Here is a 17,515-nt window from a genome sequence, read left to right as displayed (position 1 = left end):
GATGTGCGGTGTTTGTAGCTGAGGGGTTGATTTACTAAAACTGGAGAGTGCAAAATCTGGTGAAGGTCTGCATAAAAACCAATCAGCTTCAAGGTTTTTTTTGGGAAAGCTTAAAATGTTCCCAAAGGTAAGCTTATCCTTTAATTAAACAGCTGCTTGGCTACCTTTCACTCTCTAGTTTTAGTAAATCAACCCCTGTGTTCCGTATTAGAGCCGAGACTTCTCATACCCAAAACGCGTTAGAGTTTATCTCATCGGCACTCAGCCATTCAGAGAAAGCAATGTATTCTAGCAATTAATACAAAGCTTCCTCCGATTGGCAGTCAGAGGCTGTGTCATCATTAGCCCGCCTCTCTGACTTATCTCTCTGCCATTTAGAGGAAGCTTTGTATTCATTGCTAGAATACATTGCTTTCTGTGAATGGCTGATCACAGATCAGATCCAGGTATGAAATTGGAACACAGTGCAGTATGCTGTATGTAGCCTCAGATACATACAGTTTATACCGCACAACCAGCGGCCTCACATGTTAGTGAGGGACATAGTGCTGGCCCAAACAAACTATGTAAAGTGTATCAAATAATATAAGCAAATGGGTAGATATCCTTTGACTTTTATATTCATTTTTTTACTTCTATATCTATCACCTTTTACGTTTAGATTTTTGACCTTTGTGTATTTGGCCCTCAAAAGTTATTGGATTTTTTTCTGCTATAAATCAACTTTATCATTAAAAACCTTGGACACTTTTTTGGCATTGGAGTGTATGTATGAGAATACATTAGCCAGGCGAGGGGATTCATCTACACACACTATTATATTTATTTTTGTTCAACCCAGCGGGCTGAACAAAAAAACAAAAAACTGAAGACTCCGGGAGGAGCTGCTGTACTAACTATGCAATGTTAGTACAGCAATCTCCTCCGCTGAGCTATTGTGTTATGACAGGGGGTCTCTCCCCGCCAGAACACACCAGTCAGTGCTCTCAGCCATTGGCTGAGAGCGCTAATCAAATGCCGATCGACACACCTTTTGACAGAAGCCTGTCGTACAGACGGGCCGAATGTCGGCCGGTTTCTATTGAATCGCCCGATGCCACCCAATATTCGAGACATGTGTATGGCCCTTTAGCATGAATGGAGGTACTGAATGAAATAATCTGAATGAAAAAAAGTCTACCAGTGTATGGCCAGCTTTATATTACTGGCATGGCACGGATATTCATACCTGCTACAAAAAATGTCAAATATCATCTCTATTCTCGAATTACTGCAGTACTTGGCGTAATCACTTGTTAGGATGTTTTGAATGGGTGAATAAGAAGTCTGAGTCATATAGTTCAGTAGCAATACCTAGTTTCTTGTTGACATCCTTTTGAGTTTTCTGTGTTGTCTTTTCAATTTCATCAACCAGTCTCTGACTTTCAGCAACCAGTCTCTCAGATCGGGACCTTTGAGCTTCTGCGTTGGCAAAGCGGGTCTGGTTAGCAATACTCCATTCTTTAGGAAGGAACTTTGGTGGGAGTTGGACCAGCTTCGCCATTGTATGACTTTAAAGTCTGAAAATACATTTTGTTTTCAAAATAAGAGCTATTATCGTAGCACACCATGGTCATTGGTATATTTCTTCATACTTTTTAAAGAAGTAACAATTATAAATGGCACAGTATATTTTATGTATGTATATATGTATATATTTATGTATATTACTGTAGATATTCTCTTGCACAGACAGCATTACAATGATGCACAGCCTACAGAAAAGTACCAAACTATTACAGTACATAAGAAATAGTTCATGATATTGTTTTGGACTTGTACATTTCAAAGATTTGTTTACACCAGAATGTAATCTCTCTCTCTCTCTTTCGTCGGGCGACAATCGCGGCACAATCGCACCACGTTTGGGGTGCCATTGCAAGTCACTGGAATCACAAGGGCGTCCCGTGACTTGCAATGGTTCTGGATCGCAGGCAGAATGGCCCCAATTCTGCCCATGAACCGGGACGCCTATATGTGAATGGAGCCTTATCAGGTAGTCTGTACGGGGCCCCGCGATTTCAATCAGCAGCCTTGTCCATAGGAGATGTACAGCCAAACGTGCTTTGGCTGTACATCCCCTTTAACTGAGTCTGCTGATCATTGGACAACTCTTTGATCTACATATAAAAGATCTAGTCTAAATAAACTGAGACAATATTATTGTTACAATGTATTTAACAATTATCTATGTAAAATACTGTGTAAATAACGGTTTGCACTGCAGACTGCATTTACAAAGGATCTCCTGCAGCACAAACACAACTATCAATGTTGGAGTGGATCCGGGTCATTTTGTCCGGTAGATGAAGGAAAACCTGGTTGTATCATGTACAGTACATCAACGTTACTAGCTGGTCATACAGGATTCATTTTTTTTTACCATCATTCAGGAGCTGATCTATAAAAAAATGAATGGATTCTTCCATCCAAAGCGAGGTGGATAGAAGAATCTCCTCCATTTACAGGTGCATCTCATAAAATTAGAAAATCATAAAAAAGTTAGTTTATTTCAGTAATTCAATTCAAAAAGTGATAGATGCGTTACACACAGAGTGATATATTTCAAGCATTTCTTTATTTTAATTTTGATGATTATGGCTCACAGCTAGTGGAAACCCAAAATTCTGTATCTCAGAAAATCAGAATATTACGCAAGACCAAAAAAAAAAAAACTTTTAATACAGAAATGTTGGCCTACTTGTAAGTATGTCCAGGTACACTGTAACATGCACTTAAAGCGGAGCTCCAGTCACCTGTGGTAAAAATAAAAGTCAGCGGCTACAAAAAGTGTAGCCGCTGACTTTTTAAAAGCACACCTGTCCCACGATCCAGCGGTGTGCTCACCCCAGGCGGTCTCACCCGCTGTCTTCGTTCCCCCGCGCTGGCATCTTCACTATGGGCACCTGGCTGTGACAGCTTGCTGCTTCAAAGCCGGGTGCCCACTGCGCATGCTCAAGTCGCGCTGCGCATCGTGAGTGGTGGATGCAGTCCTCTGGGATCTGTCAGTGTCCCAGAAGACTGCAGGGGGAGGGAGAACTTCCATTGCCTGTCAAAATCGGGTACCTGCTCCCCCCCCCCCCCCCGCTCCTCAAAAGTGCCAATTGTGCAAGAGGAGTGGGGGAAGACTAGTCTTAAAAGCGGAACTTACCCTTTTGGGTGGAGTTCTGTTTTAATACTTGGTCGTGACTCCTTTTGCACGAATTACTGCATCAATGCGGCGTGGCATGGCTGAGGTTTTATGGAAGCCCAGGTTTCTTTGATAGCGGCTTTCAGCTCGTCAGCATGGTTGACTCTGGTGTCTCATCTTCCTCTTGACAATACCCCACCGATTCTCTATGGGGTTTAAGTCAGGTGAGTTTGCTGCCAATCAAGCACAGTGATACCATGATCATTAAACCAGGTATTGGTACTTTTGGCAGCGTGGGCAGGTGCCAAGTCCTGCTGGAAAATAAAATCAGCATCTCCATAAAGCCGGTCAGCAGAGGGAAGCATTAAGTGCTCTAGAATTTCCTGGTGGAGGGCTGCGCTCACTTTGGACTTGATATAACACAATGGACCAACACCAGCAGATGACATGGCTCCCCAAATCATCACTGACTGTGCAAACCTCACACTGGACCTCATGCAATTTGGATTCTGTGCCTCTACACTCTTCCCCCAGACTCTGGTTTCCAAATGAAATGCAAAATTTTCCACAGTCAGTGATGATTTGGGGAGCCATGTCATTTGCTGGTGTTGGTCCACTGTGTCTTATCAAGTCCAAAGTCTCCTAGGAAATTCTAGAGCACTTCATGCTTCCCTCTGCTGACCAGCTTTATGGAGATAGTGATTTCATTTTTTAGTTTCCAGCGGGACTTGGCACCTGCCCACACTGTCAAAAGTACCAATACCTGGTTTAATGGTCATGGTATCACTGTGCTTAATTGGCCAGCAAACTCACCTGACCTAAACCCCATAGAGAATCTGTGGGGTATTGTCAACAGGAAGATGAGAGACACTAGACCCAGCAATGTGTTATACCTGAAGGGTTTCACATGTACTGTCACTTTAAGGCTGGCTCCACCCAGGAGTGATGACAAGGGTCAAGGGGCAGAGTGGCCATCTTGGAGACATGTAGGAGATGTGTGGTTATACAGAGCTGTCCTGTAATGCCTGTTGTAGTATACAGAGAGTACTAAATAAACATCCGTTGTTCCAGACCAGAGTCCTGTGTCTCTCACAACACGGAGAATATAACACAATGCAGATGAGCTGAAAGCCGCTATGAAAGCAACCTGGGCTTCCATAAGGCTCCGTTCACATCTAGGCGTTTTGGGGCGTTTTTTGGGGCGTTTTTCTGCTCTAGGATCAGCTCTTAAAACGCCCAACAAGACAATTCCTATTCATTTCAATGGCCCCTGTTCAAATCTGAGCGTTTTGACGCTGTTTACAAAACGCCCAACGCTCAAAAAAGTACATGAGCTTCTTTTTGGGCAGATTACAGGCGTTTTCCATTGGTATCTATTCAATCAAAAAACGCCTGCACAAAAAACGCCTGTAAATCGCGGCAAAAATCGCGGTAAAAAATGCGCGAAAACGCTACGCTCAGGTGTGAATGTAGCCTAACACCTCAGCAGTGCCACAAGCTGATCGCCTCCACGTCAGGCTGCATTTATGTATTAATTCATGCAAAAGGAGCCCCAAGCAAGTATTGAGTGCATGCTATACTATACATGGACATACTTTTCATTAAAAAAAAAAAATGGCTTTCAGCCAACCAGGCTCTGGCAAGCTTGGCTTGGGAGAGCAGGCGCACGGTGACGTCATGGTACCATTTGGCACATTTTATGAATCACACAGCAGCCAGGCCTGGAGGGGGAGCCAGGATTTGGGAGCAAGAGCTGGGAAAGCCATCCAGTGGTAGTTGTAACTGTCATTGGAGGACTCTGGAGGAGAAGACTCGACAGAGGCGGTGATAAGAGGATATCCACAAACAGTAGCACAGGCCCGACATGGGCCCTCTAGGACCCTTGAGGCCTAGGCTGCCACTCAAACCACCCTAATGTGAACTTTCCACTGGATATGACAGATTCTGGCAAGGACCATATCAACTGGTTAAGCAGGGGCTAACTAGACCACAATCTTCCTTCAAAGGCACTGGTCATCATAGAGACTTTCCTCACTTTCATGTTACACTCATCCAGAAAGGCAAGGACTGACACTTGCAAACAGCATGTCACATCACCAACCAACTAATCATCTGATCCCAGTTGGCAGTGGGATGTGTAACAATATAAATCATAATTGCACTGCATAACACCAAAGAAATCGGTCTTTGCTATCATAACAAACCCCCCTTAGGCACTCAATAGATGATTCCGTTTTTCTAGGTTTTTGAAAAAAAAACTGACTTGATTTCCCCATCCACACATTCGAGGTGAATGGGGGGAATCTCTCCCGCTGAGCTATGGAATCACGGGGGCACAGACAGCAAAATAATCCTGACTGGTGTCCCTCTGCACGCTATCCAAAAAAAAAAAAAAGTTTTGCCTTTAGTTATACTTTAAGATCAAATCACTGATAAGCAGCCTTACTGACTGATAGGAAGTATGAAAGAAAGAAATGAGAGGGCTAAGGCCAAACACAGACTTCCTAGTAGTTAAGCCCCGTACACACGTACCGATCGTCGGCATACAAACGTTCGTCTTTTCTCCCCGGGATGTCGGTGTCTGTTGAAAAGTGCAAAGACTGCCCAAGAATTTTGTCCGCCGACTACAGCCGACTGCAGAAGTGATGTCATGTAATGGTTAACTTTCCCTGTGTTTTTTCTTTTCTGAGCATGCCCAGTCTTGCAAATCTGCGGTCTGTCGGCAGAATTCTGTACTGACTGGCGAACAATCGTCCGTTCTGGTGTCGGCATACAAAAATTTAAATGCTTGCAAGAAAGACTCTTGTCCGCAGAATGTGCGCAGACAGCTGTCGGAGGCACCATACTAACAAGCGTACATCGGCAGATCTTTCGTCCGCCGACGTTTGTATGCCGACGATCGGTACGTGTGTACGGGCCTTTAGTATTTACATATTAGAGTAACCCAGATTTCGGGGCTCCTGGGGTATTCTGGATAAAAGATAGGGCTGACCATACCTTGATCATTTTTTGTTCACCCAGCAGGTTGAAAGAAAAAAAAAAAAAAAAAACCCCATCTATATATTTGATGTTGATGTGGGAATCACTCCCACTGTACAATGTTTTTCTAAAGGCAGGGAGATATATAGCAGGGAATGTTAGAAAACTTTTCTTGATCAATAGCTGAAGCCAATTGGCTGCATCCACTGAGCGATGTATTCTGACAGCGGAAGAGTTCCACTGTCAGAATAGAATATCTCAGTGTGGAGTATTCCTCTAGCCACCTCACTTGTGTGGGAGGAGTAATCCACCCAGCTCACTGGTTTAGGCTTAAAAAAAAAAAAAAAAAAAAAAACACAACATGTCATCTATGGTTACTTCTGACATGACTACAGAGGCATTGCTGGAAAAAAAAAAGTTAGAACACCTGATTTTCAGTTTTGCACATTTTTTTTTTCATGCTTTTTTCTGTTCAGTAACTGAATATTGAAGACATTGGCAAATGCGCCAAAATACGCACTGAATAAACGTGCAATTCTCTATGCATGAAAAGGTTCTGGAGCTTCTTTAGCGTGTTTGTTGCATGCAGGGCAGCCTATTTAAGTGAATAGGCTGCCCTTTGTATAATACAATTTGCACAAAAAAAAAAAAAAAAAAAAGAAGAGCAGGAATGCGCGTTACCGATACACGAATTGTGAATGGGGCTTTACTATACTGCTCATCCTCTCATTTTTAAGCAGGAATTTTCTGCCAGCAATCTGATGTTCATACTTTACATCAGTCCTGTGTGCAAGTTACCCTAAGGGCTCTTTCACACGGTCCGCCTCCGCAGGCAGTTCTGTGTTGCTCAGCGGGGATCGATCCGCGATCCCCACTGAGCCGGGCGGATGACAGCTCCGTCTCCGCTTGCAGACCGGAGAGGGAGGTGTCTCAGCACCCGCTGCCCTCTATGGGGGATCGGAGGAGAGCGGACCGCTTGTCCGCTCTCATCAGATCCGATCCGCTCCGATTACTGAACGGATGGAAAAATAGGGTTTCCATCCGTCCAGATTTCAGCACAGGATCGGATGCGGATGGCAGCGGGTGTCAGCGGAGGTGTCTCCGCTGACACCCGCTGCCCCATAGAGCTGCATGGAGGATCCGATCAGATCCGCCTAAAAAACTGACAGGCGGATCTGATTGGACCGCCCGTGTGAAAGAGCCCTAAGGCTGGCCATACATGATACAATTTTCTTTCAGTTTTCTGTCAGATTTTCTTGAAATTTACCTTCAAGTATGTAGTACGAAGGCCTGCCTAATTGGATACAAGTGAATGTGTTGTTTAGCTTTGACCTCACATTATGTGGTTTGTGGTAGATCTGACAGAAAATTGTACAACAAAAGTTGGACATGTATGGCCAGCCTAAGGCCCCATTTGCACCTAGCATTTTGCACACTTTTTTGGCTCATTTTTTGTGCAACATGCATACACCAGTCCATTCATTTTTGTGGGCTGCAAAGGAGCTCATTTAGCGTTTTGCCTCGTTGAGCCTTGAGCTTTGAGGCCTCTTTCACACTAACGATCTCCATCCGTTTGCTTTGTAGCAGATCAGATTGGATGTAAGCGGGTGTATTTGGACACAAGTCCCTTTACACCCCGTCACATGCTCGATACAGGGGAATGTAGGGTCTGATCGGGTCCGTCTGTTCGTTTTTCAGGTGGACCTGATCAGACCCTCAATTCCCTCTATAGAGCAGCGGGTGTAAATGGACTTGTGTCCAATATTACACCCACTAAAGCCCCGTACACACGTAGCGATTGTCAGCCGTAAATATTCGGCCGCCGACCGATCGGCCGATTGTCGGCTTGTTAGTATGATGCTTCCAACAACCGACTGCGACTTTTCGGCCGAACAGAATCTGGTGTGCAGGCATTAAAATTTTTGTTGGCCAACACCAGAACGCCCGATTGTTCGCCAGTCAGTACAGAATTCGGCCGACAAACAGCCGATTAGCAAGACTGGGCATGCTCAGAAAAGAAAAAAGACACGGAAAGTTAACCATCACATGACATCACTTCTGCAGTCGGCTGTTGTTGGCCGACAAAATTCATGTGCAGTCTTTTGCAGTTTTCAGCCGACAGGACAGCACCGGACAAAAGATGGCCGATCGTTTGGCCGACATTCGGTACGTGTGTACGGGGCTTTACATCCAATCTGATCCGCTAAAAACAGGCGGATGAGGATTGTTCCTCTCCGTTCGGCTTGATCGGATGGCAGTTGGGTGTAAACGGTCAGGCGATCCATTTACATCCAACCCCAGAGAGAGGAGAAAGGGCTGTGTCTGTGCCCACTCTGCATAAGCTGAACAGACATGGACCAATAATCCGCCTGCTTAGTGGGGATCAGCGGACAGATCCTCTGCTGAGCAAGCAGACTCCATCCCGTGTGAGATGGACTGAATACCACTCATTTTGCTGCGTTTGTTGCGCATTTGTCTGGGCAGCAAAAATTCATGTCTGCTTGTGGTTTTTGGTCTGCCATTACCAATAAATGGCACGCGCGTTGCGAAAAAACACGCAATCTTGTGCACGTTTACAAAACGCACAGGTGTAAATGGAACCTTATGGGTATTTTTTTCTGCCACCTTCTGGAAACATATTTGGAGCATAAATGTATATATTGATATTTTCCCTATAGCAGCGGGATGTCTGCATTCTATTATATATGATAATCGGCAGACTATGGTGCAGATTGAAGCTCCATTGTATTATCATGGTAGAAGTCACACAGGGAGAAGGGGTGGGTGGTGTGCCCGGATATATATCTGTCAGATCTTACCCGGTATAGTAACGATGATGGGTTCTCTCCAGCCGCAGATCTCCACCGTTCAGATCTCTCCCATCCAAACAAAACGGTCACCGGGGCAACACAGAGGACGCTTCTCCATGACTACGAGGGCACGCCTTCTCCCAGGGAGCCGCCCCTCCTCCCTCCATACAGACTCAGAACTGTGTGCTGTCACTCGTTAGACCTGTCATCATTATTATCTATGGGCGGATAAACTCCCAGATCAACAGATACAAAAACACAAACAAATGGCGACAGTCCATGTCTAGACAACTCAATTATCCGACTATTGTCCATCGTTTAGCATGATCCATGGGGGTACAACAGCAAATGATTCCCCTGGGGGTGGTGATAGGGTTTGTATGTGTACTGTATATATAAATATATCACGTCACACTCTTTCTCTGTTTCTGTAACATTTAGACACATAATATCCTGAATAAATATACATGTTTTAAATAGATGGGCAACAAAAGGGTGCAATATCTGTGGGCCTAAACACACACGCGTGCTGTGACAAGCGATAAATTGCACATATTTACCACTTCACTTTTACCCCCCTTTATGACCAGGCCAAATTTTGCGATACGGCACTGCGTTACTTTAATTGACAGTTGCGCAGTCGTGTGACGCTGTACCCAAATAAAATCGATGTCCTTTTCCCCCCACCAATAGAGCTTTCTTTTGGCGGTGTTTGATCACCTGTGCGGTTTTTATTTTCTGCGCTATAAAGAAAAAAAGAGCGACAATTTTGAAAAAAAAAAAATGTATAAACATTTTTTAATTTCCAATATAAAATGTAAAAATTTAAATTTCTTCATCAATTTAGGCCAGTATGTAAAAATCCCAATAAGTGTATATTAATTGGCTTGCGCAAAAGTTATATCCCATCTTCAAACGATGGGATATATCTATGGAATTCTATTTATTTAATTTGTTTGCTAGTATTGGCAGTGATCAGCAACTTATAGTGGGATTGCCATATTGCAGCGGACAAATCAGACACCCAGCGACACTTTTTTGGGGATCAGTGCCACTAACACAGTGATCTGTGCGAAAAAATATGCACTGTCACTGTACTAATGACACTGGCAGGGAAGGGGTTAACATTGGCCGATCAAAGGGTTAAATGTGTGCCTAGGGAGTGTTTACTAACTGTGGAGGATGTGCTTGTACTGTGGAAAAGCAGAGATGCGTGTTCCTGCTTAGCAGAAACACAAGATCACTACCTTCCCTACTGACAGAATGGCGATCTACCTTGTTTACATAGGCAGACTGCCGCTCTGCTTCTCTCCCGGATGATTCCTGGGTGTCGGTGGATATAGAGTCAGCCAGACCCGCTGATTGGCTCCCGCTATGTCCAATCACAGCAGGAGTGGGTCGCCGGTGGCGCGCGTGAGTGTCCCAGACCCGGAAGTGCAGAATCACATACAGGTACGTGATTCTGCGCAGAGGAGCCACCACCCTGCAGTAAATGTACGTGGGGGGGTAGGCAAGAGGTTAACACATGTAGCCACAACACATGGTAGCACATCTGCTCTGGCAACCCACAAACAAACACATTGGGGTTTATTTACTAAAGCTGGAGATTGCAAAATCTGGTGCAGCTCTGCATAGAAACAAATCCGCTTCCAGGTTTTTTTTTTTTTTTTGTCAAAGCTTTATTAAACAAGCTGAAGTTAGAAGCTGATTGGCTACTATGTACAGCTGCACCAGATTTTGTACTCTTCAGTTTTAGTAAATAAACCCCATTTTACATTAGATCACAACGCACTGCACTATCAAGGCTCCTTAAATTGGGAGCAGTGGTTCTGTCCCTGCAGCCAATGCATTCCAACTGAAATGAAAGAGACTGCTGCACAGAGATGCACAGCACATCTGTGTGGGCATACCCTGTCCTGGCACAGGTTTACTCTGTAGTATGTGAATGAAGCCTATGCATGTGGTTGCACCCCAGTGGTGTGGTGTGGCATTCAAGGGGTTAAAGTAGACAATAAGAAGATAACATATTGTCTCCTCACTATCTTTCAAACACTTCTGAAAAATGATCCACAACAGATTGCTACTCAGAGGGGGTGGCAGCCCAGCAGGTGCCACTGTCAGAGTACAGTGTCCTGAGTGGCGGGGGGGGGGGGGGGGTATTTTTCCATCTCTAATTTGTGGATGGAGGGATGAAAAAAATAAATAAAAAATAAGGCTAGGTTCACATTAACTCTTTCTCTGAAAAGTGATGATCCACGGTAGATCGCTTTTCAGAAAGTAACTAAGCAGCCAATGTCATATGCTTAGCAGGCATACCGCTGCCTACTAGATGCCTGGTTGTTTTTTTTTTTCTTTAATTTTTTTCCTTTTTCTGAAGGGCAGTTTATAATGCTGCTAATGTGCTGCAAATGTAAGCCAAGCATTTGGCTCATGATTGCTGCATGGCCCCATTGACTTTAACTGCCTATCAGCTTGGCAAGCAGCATTAACTTTTCTGTGACTGCCATGGTTTGGTTTATGGCCAACTGAAAGGATATGTAAACCCGTTTCATATTCCAAATATGTGCGTGCTGTACCATGTACTCATAATAAAATATCCTGTTCCCTTTGTATTGCTTCATTAGTGTGAAATCCCTGCCAGTCCTCTACTTTCCTATCAAAACCTGACCACACTAAGAAGGAGAGAACAGCATGGTCAGTTCTCTAGCTATGCTGAGAGCTCAGCCTGCTCTCCTTTAATGATTAGACTTGTCCTGTCACCCTCCTCTCTGCATAGCCGTTCACTGGGAAGACTCCCTGCACAGCCGTTCACTGGGAAGACTAGTGTTCTCTGGTTTCTCTTCCTCCAGGTGTTATACAGCTGAGACCAGAGATTATGTGATCAATTATGAAAAAGGGGGAAAAAGGTTTTTATAATGTTATATATATATATATATATATATATATATATATATATATATGTATAGTACAGACCAAAAGTTTGGACACACCTTCTCATTCAAAGAGTTTTCTTTATTTTCATGACTATGAAAATTGTAGAGTCACACTTCAAGAGGTAGTCACCTGAAATTGTCTTCCAACAGTCTTGAAGGAGTTCCCAGAGATGCTTAGCACTTGTTGGCCCTTTTGCCTTCACTCTGCGGTCCAGCTCACCCCAAACCATCTGGATTGGGTTCAGGTCCGGTGACTGTGGAGGCCAGGTCATCTGGGGCAGCATTTTGTAATTTTTTTGGGCTAATATGGAAGTATGACAGTTCATGGGGTGCGACTTTGATGCGACTTTACACTCTCTGGCACTCAGGTCACATCAAAGTAGTGCAGAAACCTTCATTTGTCCAAAATCACGTTAGGGTTAAGGCCAAGGATTAGAATGCTAACCCTAATCATTACCGCTAACCCTAATAATTACCGCTAACCCTAATTATTACCGCTAAACCTAATTATTACCGCTAACCCGAACGATTACCGCTAGCCCTAACCATTACCGCTAACCCTAACCATTACTGCTAACCCCAGCCATTACCGCTAACCCTAATGATTACCGCTAACCCTAACCATTACTGCTAACCCCAACCATTACCGCTAACCCTAACCATTACCGCTAACCCTAATTATTACCGCTAACCCTAACGATTACCGCTAACCCTAACCATTACCGCTAACCCGAACGATTACAGCTAACCCCAACCATTACCGCTAACCCCAACCATTACCGCTAACCCTAATTATTACCGCTAACCCTAACGATTACCGCTAACCCTAACCATTACCGCTAACCCGAACGATTACCGCTAGCCCTAACCATTACCGCTAACCCTAACCATTACCGCTAACCCCAACGATTACCGCTAACCCTAACCATTACTGCTAACCCTAACCATTACTGCTAACCCTAATTATTACCGCTAACCCCAACGATTACCGCTAACCCCAACCATTACCGCTAACCCCAACGATTACCGCTAACCCCAACCATTACCGCTAACCCCAACGATTACTGCTAACCCCAACCATTACCGCTAACCCCAACCATTACCGCTAACCCTAATCATTACCACTAACCCTAATGATTACCGCTAACCCTAATGCCTGGTAAACACAATGAGATCATCGTGTTTGTTTTATTTTGCTAGTCTCATATCGAAAATAAAGATTTTACAAAAATTCCTGTATGACAGAATAAAAATTTGGAAGTGATGTAATGTACTGCATTGTATTTTTGAACGACAACTGTACTGAATAAATGGGAATCGCACGATCTGGAATCTTATAAAAAAAACATTTTCGTGCTAGACCCATCAGATAATATCGGATGGATTGTCCTGATTGGCTCTCACAAGCTGTGAACCAATGATAAGATTATCTTGCGATCGCTTCAAAGGCGGTATTTTTTATTCGATTTTCTGCTCGTGTGTATGAGCCATAAACCCTAACATGCGACTTTGGACACATAAAGGTTCCTGCACTACTCAGATGTGACTTTTGGGTACGATACCGCTTTACAGACAATGGATGTGCATAGCAGACAGGCAGCCTGAAGATGAGGACAGCGATGACCCCCTCCAGTACGGTCCATGAGGATGAAATGTGGGGTCACTCCCTGATAATGGAGCACACACCCTCCTGGTATCTCTATCCCTATCGCTCACACATCTCCATATGAATAGTGACATCAAACACATTATCATCTCCCACCCATGGGGCGATCCTCCCCATCCATCACACGACTCTCTTCTCCCACTCGTCTCGCCTTATCTGGCAGCAGCCTATCAGAAAATCGCACTACGCCCCCGTCTAGCCAATCAGAACAGAGAGCCTAGCCCTCCCCCTTCCCAGACATTACATTAGCCATCAGTCTCCGCTTAAACCAATGAAAATCCTCGGGCAGCGCCAGCCTCATTATTAATGAATGAGCCTCGTGTTTTTAATATCATTCTACTACACTGAAGGGGCGGGGCGTGTAATGTACAGAGGCTGCCTGGGGGTGGGCGTGGCTAGAGGCATGAATCTCGGCTGCTAGAAAACAGAGGTGTGTCCGGCGTGTGGAATATTAATATAGGGGGCGTGGCCCGAGGCAAGCAAAGCAGCGCTCGGTGGTCTGTAGGTTACTATTAGGAGAGCGCCCTCCATAGCGGACATGTCTTCCATCTTGCGGCCATTCACTGTCACCGAGGGGCCCTGTGAGTTATCGCGGACGGGAGGTCATGGAGGCAGGCGGGCGGTGTGTAGATCTCTGGCCGCTGCAGCTCCTGGAGGAGGGAAGATCACACATCCTGGGAAGGCGATCCTGGCTGGTGAGTATCTTCTTCTTCCTCCTCATCATCATCATCAGCGGCATGACCGTGATGTTTACAGTGATGTGCCGCTCATCCTTCCTGTAGGATCTCTCATCTATTTATATGGCAGATCTGATATCAGCTGTGCAGCCAGGAACTCCCAGACACAAGGCAGTCACACTCCTAGGCTGTGATTTCATCTCTGGCTTTGCTATTGGCTGAGCTTCATTTCAGCTGTCACTCCTAATGAGAATAGAAGGGAATTGACTACGACTGGAGCAGCGGTGCATGGCAACCAATCGGCTTCTAGCTTCAGTTTGTTCAATTAAGCTTTAAAAATGAAAGCTAGAGGCTGATTGGCTGCCATGCACTGCTGCTCCAGTCTTGATCAGTTACCCCCATAAAGTAATAGATCTAGAAGCACAGAATACTTCGTCTAAAAAACAAGTAGTCTATCCTGTCTTCCCCTTTTAGGGCTCTTTCACACGGCCGTTCAGATTTTTTTGTTCCGCTCCGGTGCTTTTTTTTTTTTTTTGCACGGACACGAATGACACTTGTGTCATCCGCTCCACATGTTCGCATATCATCCCATCCGTTTGCGGATGATATACGGACATAATGTATGTCTATGGGCATTGCGGATGTCAGCGGATGATACCGCTGACATCCGATTTTGCATCCGTTCCGTTTTTTAAACAGAACAAAAATAGGGTTCTGTTCCGTTCCAAAAAACGGAACAGAACTGAAAGGACGAAAATCAGATGTCAGCGGATGGTCATCCGCTGACATCCGCAATGCCATTGACATACATTATGTCCGTATATCATGCGCAAAAAAATAGGATGATATACGGACATGTGGAACGCCCGTGTGAAAGAGCCCAAAAAGTTGTAGTATCCCCGGAGTACAAAAAAAATAAAAACCATGCAAGACAATGGCATAATGTGCTAGTATGCATCGTATAATAGAACATTATAAAATATTTACCTTGGAAGAAAGCTCCCACATGGTCGCCCGGACACCGCTAAGGGAGCTGTCATGTTCCCTCGGCGTCTCTTCTGGGTTCGGTGGCTCCGGCGCTGTGAGTGGCTGGAGCCGCAATGACATCACTCCCGCCAGGGCCATTTTTAACATTGAATAGACCCTGGGCAAGCATTTTCTTTGGCTCACCCAAATTCACTTATCAACTATTTGCAGGCAGAGCGGGCTCAAGGGGCAGCTGCTTTGGGCCCCACAACAATGACTGGGCCCGGGGCAGCTGCCCTTTTTGCCCTGTGCTAAAGATGGCCCTGACTCCCGCGCATGCGTGTGGGAGTTCACTTTCCGGCAAGGAGCTCTGAAGGTATCAGCGGCTGCATGCAGGGCGAATATCTCCAAAACCGTTCAGGTTTAGGAGATATTCATTTTACCTACAGGTAAGTCTTATTATAGGCTTACCTGTAGGTAAAAGTTAAAAAGCGGAGTATACTACCGCTTTAAACCTAGAGCTATGTTTGAAGCCACTTACTGTTGATCAACCACTCTTTTAGTAAAATAATACAGTTTACCCACTGAAGGACCAACCCTAGTTCTGACACATGTTTGCAAGGTAAAATCATTATCTTTTGCTAGAAAATTACTTAGAACCCCCCCCCCCCCAAATATAATATATATATATATATATATATATATATATATATATATATATATATATATATATATATAATATATTATTTTTAGCAAAGACTCTGGAGATTAAAATGACGGTCGTCTAAATATTTTTTGTCACGCGGTATTTGTGCAGTCTTCTTTCAAACACAATTTTTTGAGTAAAAATACACTTCACTGAATTAAAAATAAAAATAAAATACACAGTACAGTTAGGCTCCATTCACACTACCGCGACTTGTCAGGCTGACTATGCAGTGGTACAGGACCCATTCTAATAGGAGCGACACAAGTCCCTCCGACTTAGGAAAAAGGTTCCTGTACTACTTTGGGGCGACCTCGGAACGACTTGCATAGACTTCCATTATATGAAGTCCGTGCAAGTCGCGGTGCACGCGACTTGTGAAGTCACCCCCGAAGTCGTGTCGATTCAGTGTGAATGCGGTCTTAGCCCAATGTTTTTGTATATTGTGAAGGATGATGTCACGCAGAGTCAATAGATACCTAACATGTTACGGTTTAAAATTGCGCACACTCGTGGAATGGCAACAAACTGCGGCACCTAAATATCTCAATAGGCGACGCGTTAAAAAATTTACCAGTTTAGAGTCACCGAGGAGTTCTTTTTCTAGAATTATTGCTCTCGCTGTGACGATCGCAGCGATTCCTCACGTGTGTGATTTGAACACCATTTACATTTGCTGGCACAACTTGCGGATGCGTTTTCTTTGGTGCAGGAGCGCACAGGGACGGGGGCGCCTTCATTTTTATTTTTTTTCCTATTTATTAAATATTTTATTTTTAACAATGTTCCTTAAAACCTTAATCACTTTTATTGCTGTCACAAGGAATATAAACATCCCTTGTAACAGTAATAGGCAGTGACAGGTACTCTTTTTGGAGGGATCTGGGGTTTAAAAGACCCCAAATCCCTCCTATGCTCTTCAAATTATTCAAAACGCCGAAATCAGCATTTTTTCGAATACTGTCATTTTTTTTTTTTTAATCGGCGCCAATGGCAGCCGAGTAAACCGGAAGTGTTGTCGCTTCCGAGTTACTTGATCAGAGACCTGATTGAAGCCGGCTTAGTTCAGGACTCTAGCCAGTCGACGGGCAGGCCAACTGGTTGCTCGGGTCTCCAGGTGGGACGGGAGATCCTAGCAGGGAGGAGGGTGGGGGTCCCCTCCCGCTACCTGTGATACCGGACGAGCAGCTGCTATTATTAGAAAGCCGACCGCTGACTCTAAAAAATGCTACCCGGTTGCAGGCATCACCCCCGGTACAACCACTTCTCCAAGCCGATGTACAGGTACGTCCGGTTTGCAGGTTGTGATTAAGGTTTTTTGAACTTTCCTCCTGCTAGTTTGAGGTCATGTCCCCATGTTCTTGATCTTGGCTTCATATTGAATATACTCCATGTATTTAAAGGCTAAGTTCACCCTTAAGAAAAAATAATAAATGCAAATTTTTTTCAGGGATGAGGTGCATGATATAGCGTTGTCATCTAGCTGCAAAAAAACCCTCCATCATTAAATGCACATAAATTTGCAGAAAAAAAACAACAAAACACACATTTTATTATTTTTTCTCCCCGCTGGAGCCTGCAAAGTATAAGGCCCCTTTCACACTTGTAC

General features: G+C 44.5%; 2 protein-coding genes across 2 annotated transcripts in view; one reads left to right on the top strand and one right to left on the bottom strand.

Annotated features, from left to right (window-relative positions):
- Nucleotides 1-9,031, bottom strand: part of TEKT1 (tektin 1) — a 28,648-nt gene extending 19,617 nt beyond the window's left edge. The window contains exons 1-2 of the mRNA XM_082244667.1: nt 8,968-9,031; nt 1,354-1,559 (exon numbers count right to left, since the gene is read on the bottom strand). Coding sequence (XP_082100793.1) covers nt 1,354-1,543 — 190 coding nt within the window. The 5' untranslated portion in view covers nt 1,544-1,559; nt 8,968-9,031. The remainder of the gene's footprint in view (nt 1-1,353; nt 1,560-8,967) is intronic.
- A 4,955-nt stretch (nt 9,032-13,986) lies between these two features.
- Nucleotides 13,987-17,515, top strand: part of LOC309545464 (tricarboxylate transport protein, mitochondrial-like) — a 48,183-nt gene continuing 44,654 nt past the window's right edge. The window contains exon 1 of the mRNA XM_082244668.1: nt 13,987-14,252. Within this exon, the coding sequence (XP_082100794.1) occupies nt 14,096-14,252 (157 nt within the window). The 5' untranslated portion in view covers nt 13,987-14,095. The remainder of the gene's footprint in view (nt 14,253-17,515) is intronic.

Source organism: Pelophylax lessonae, assembly GCF_965119305.1.
Source record: "Pelophylax lessonae genome assembly, chromosome: 2".
Classification (NCBI taxonomy): Eukaryota; Metazoa; Chordata; class Amphibia; order Anura; family Ranidae; genus Pelophylax; species Pelophylax lessonae.
Note: the sequence above shows the minus strand (reverse complement) of the source record. Positions and strands in the feature narration are given on the sequence as shown.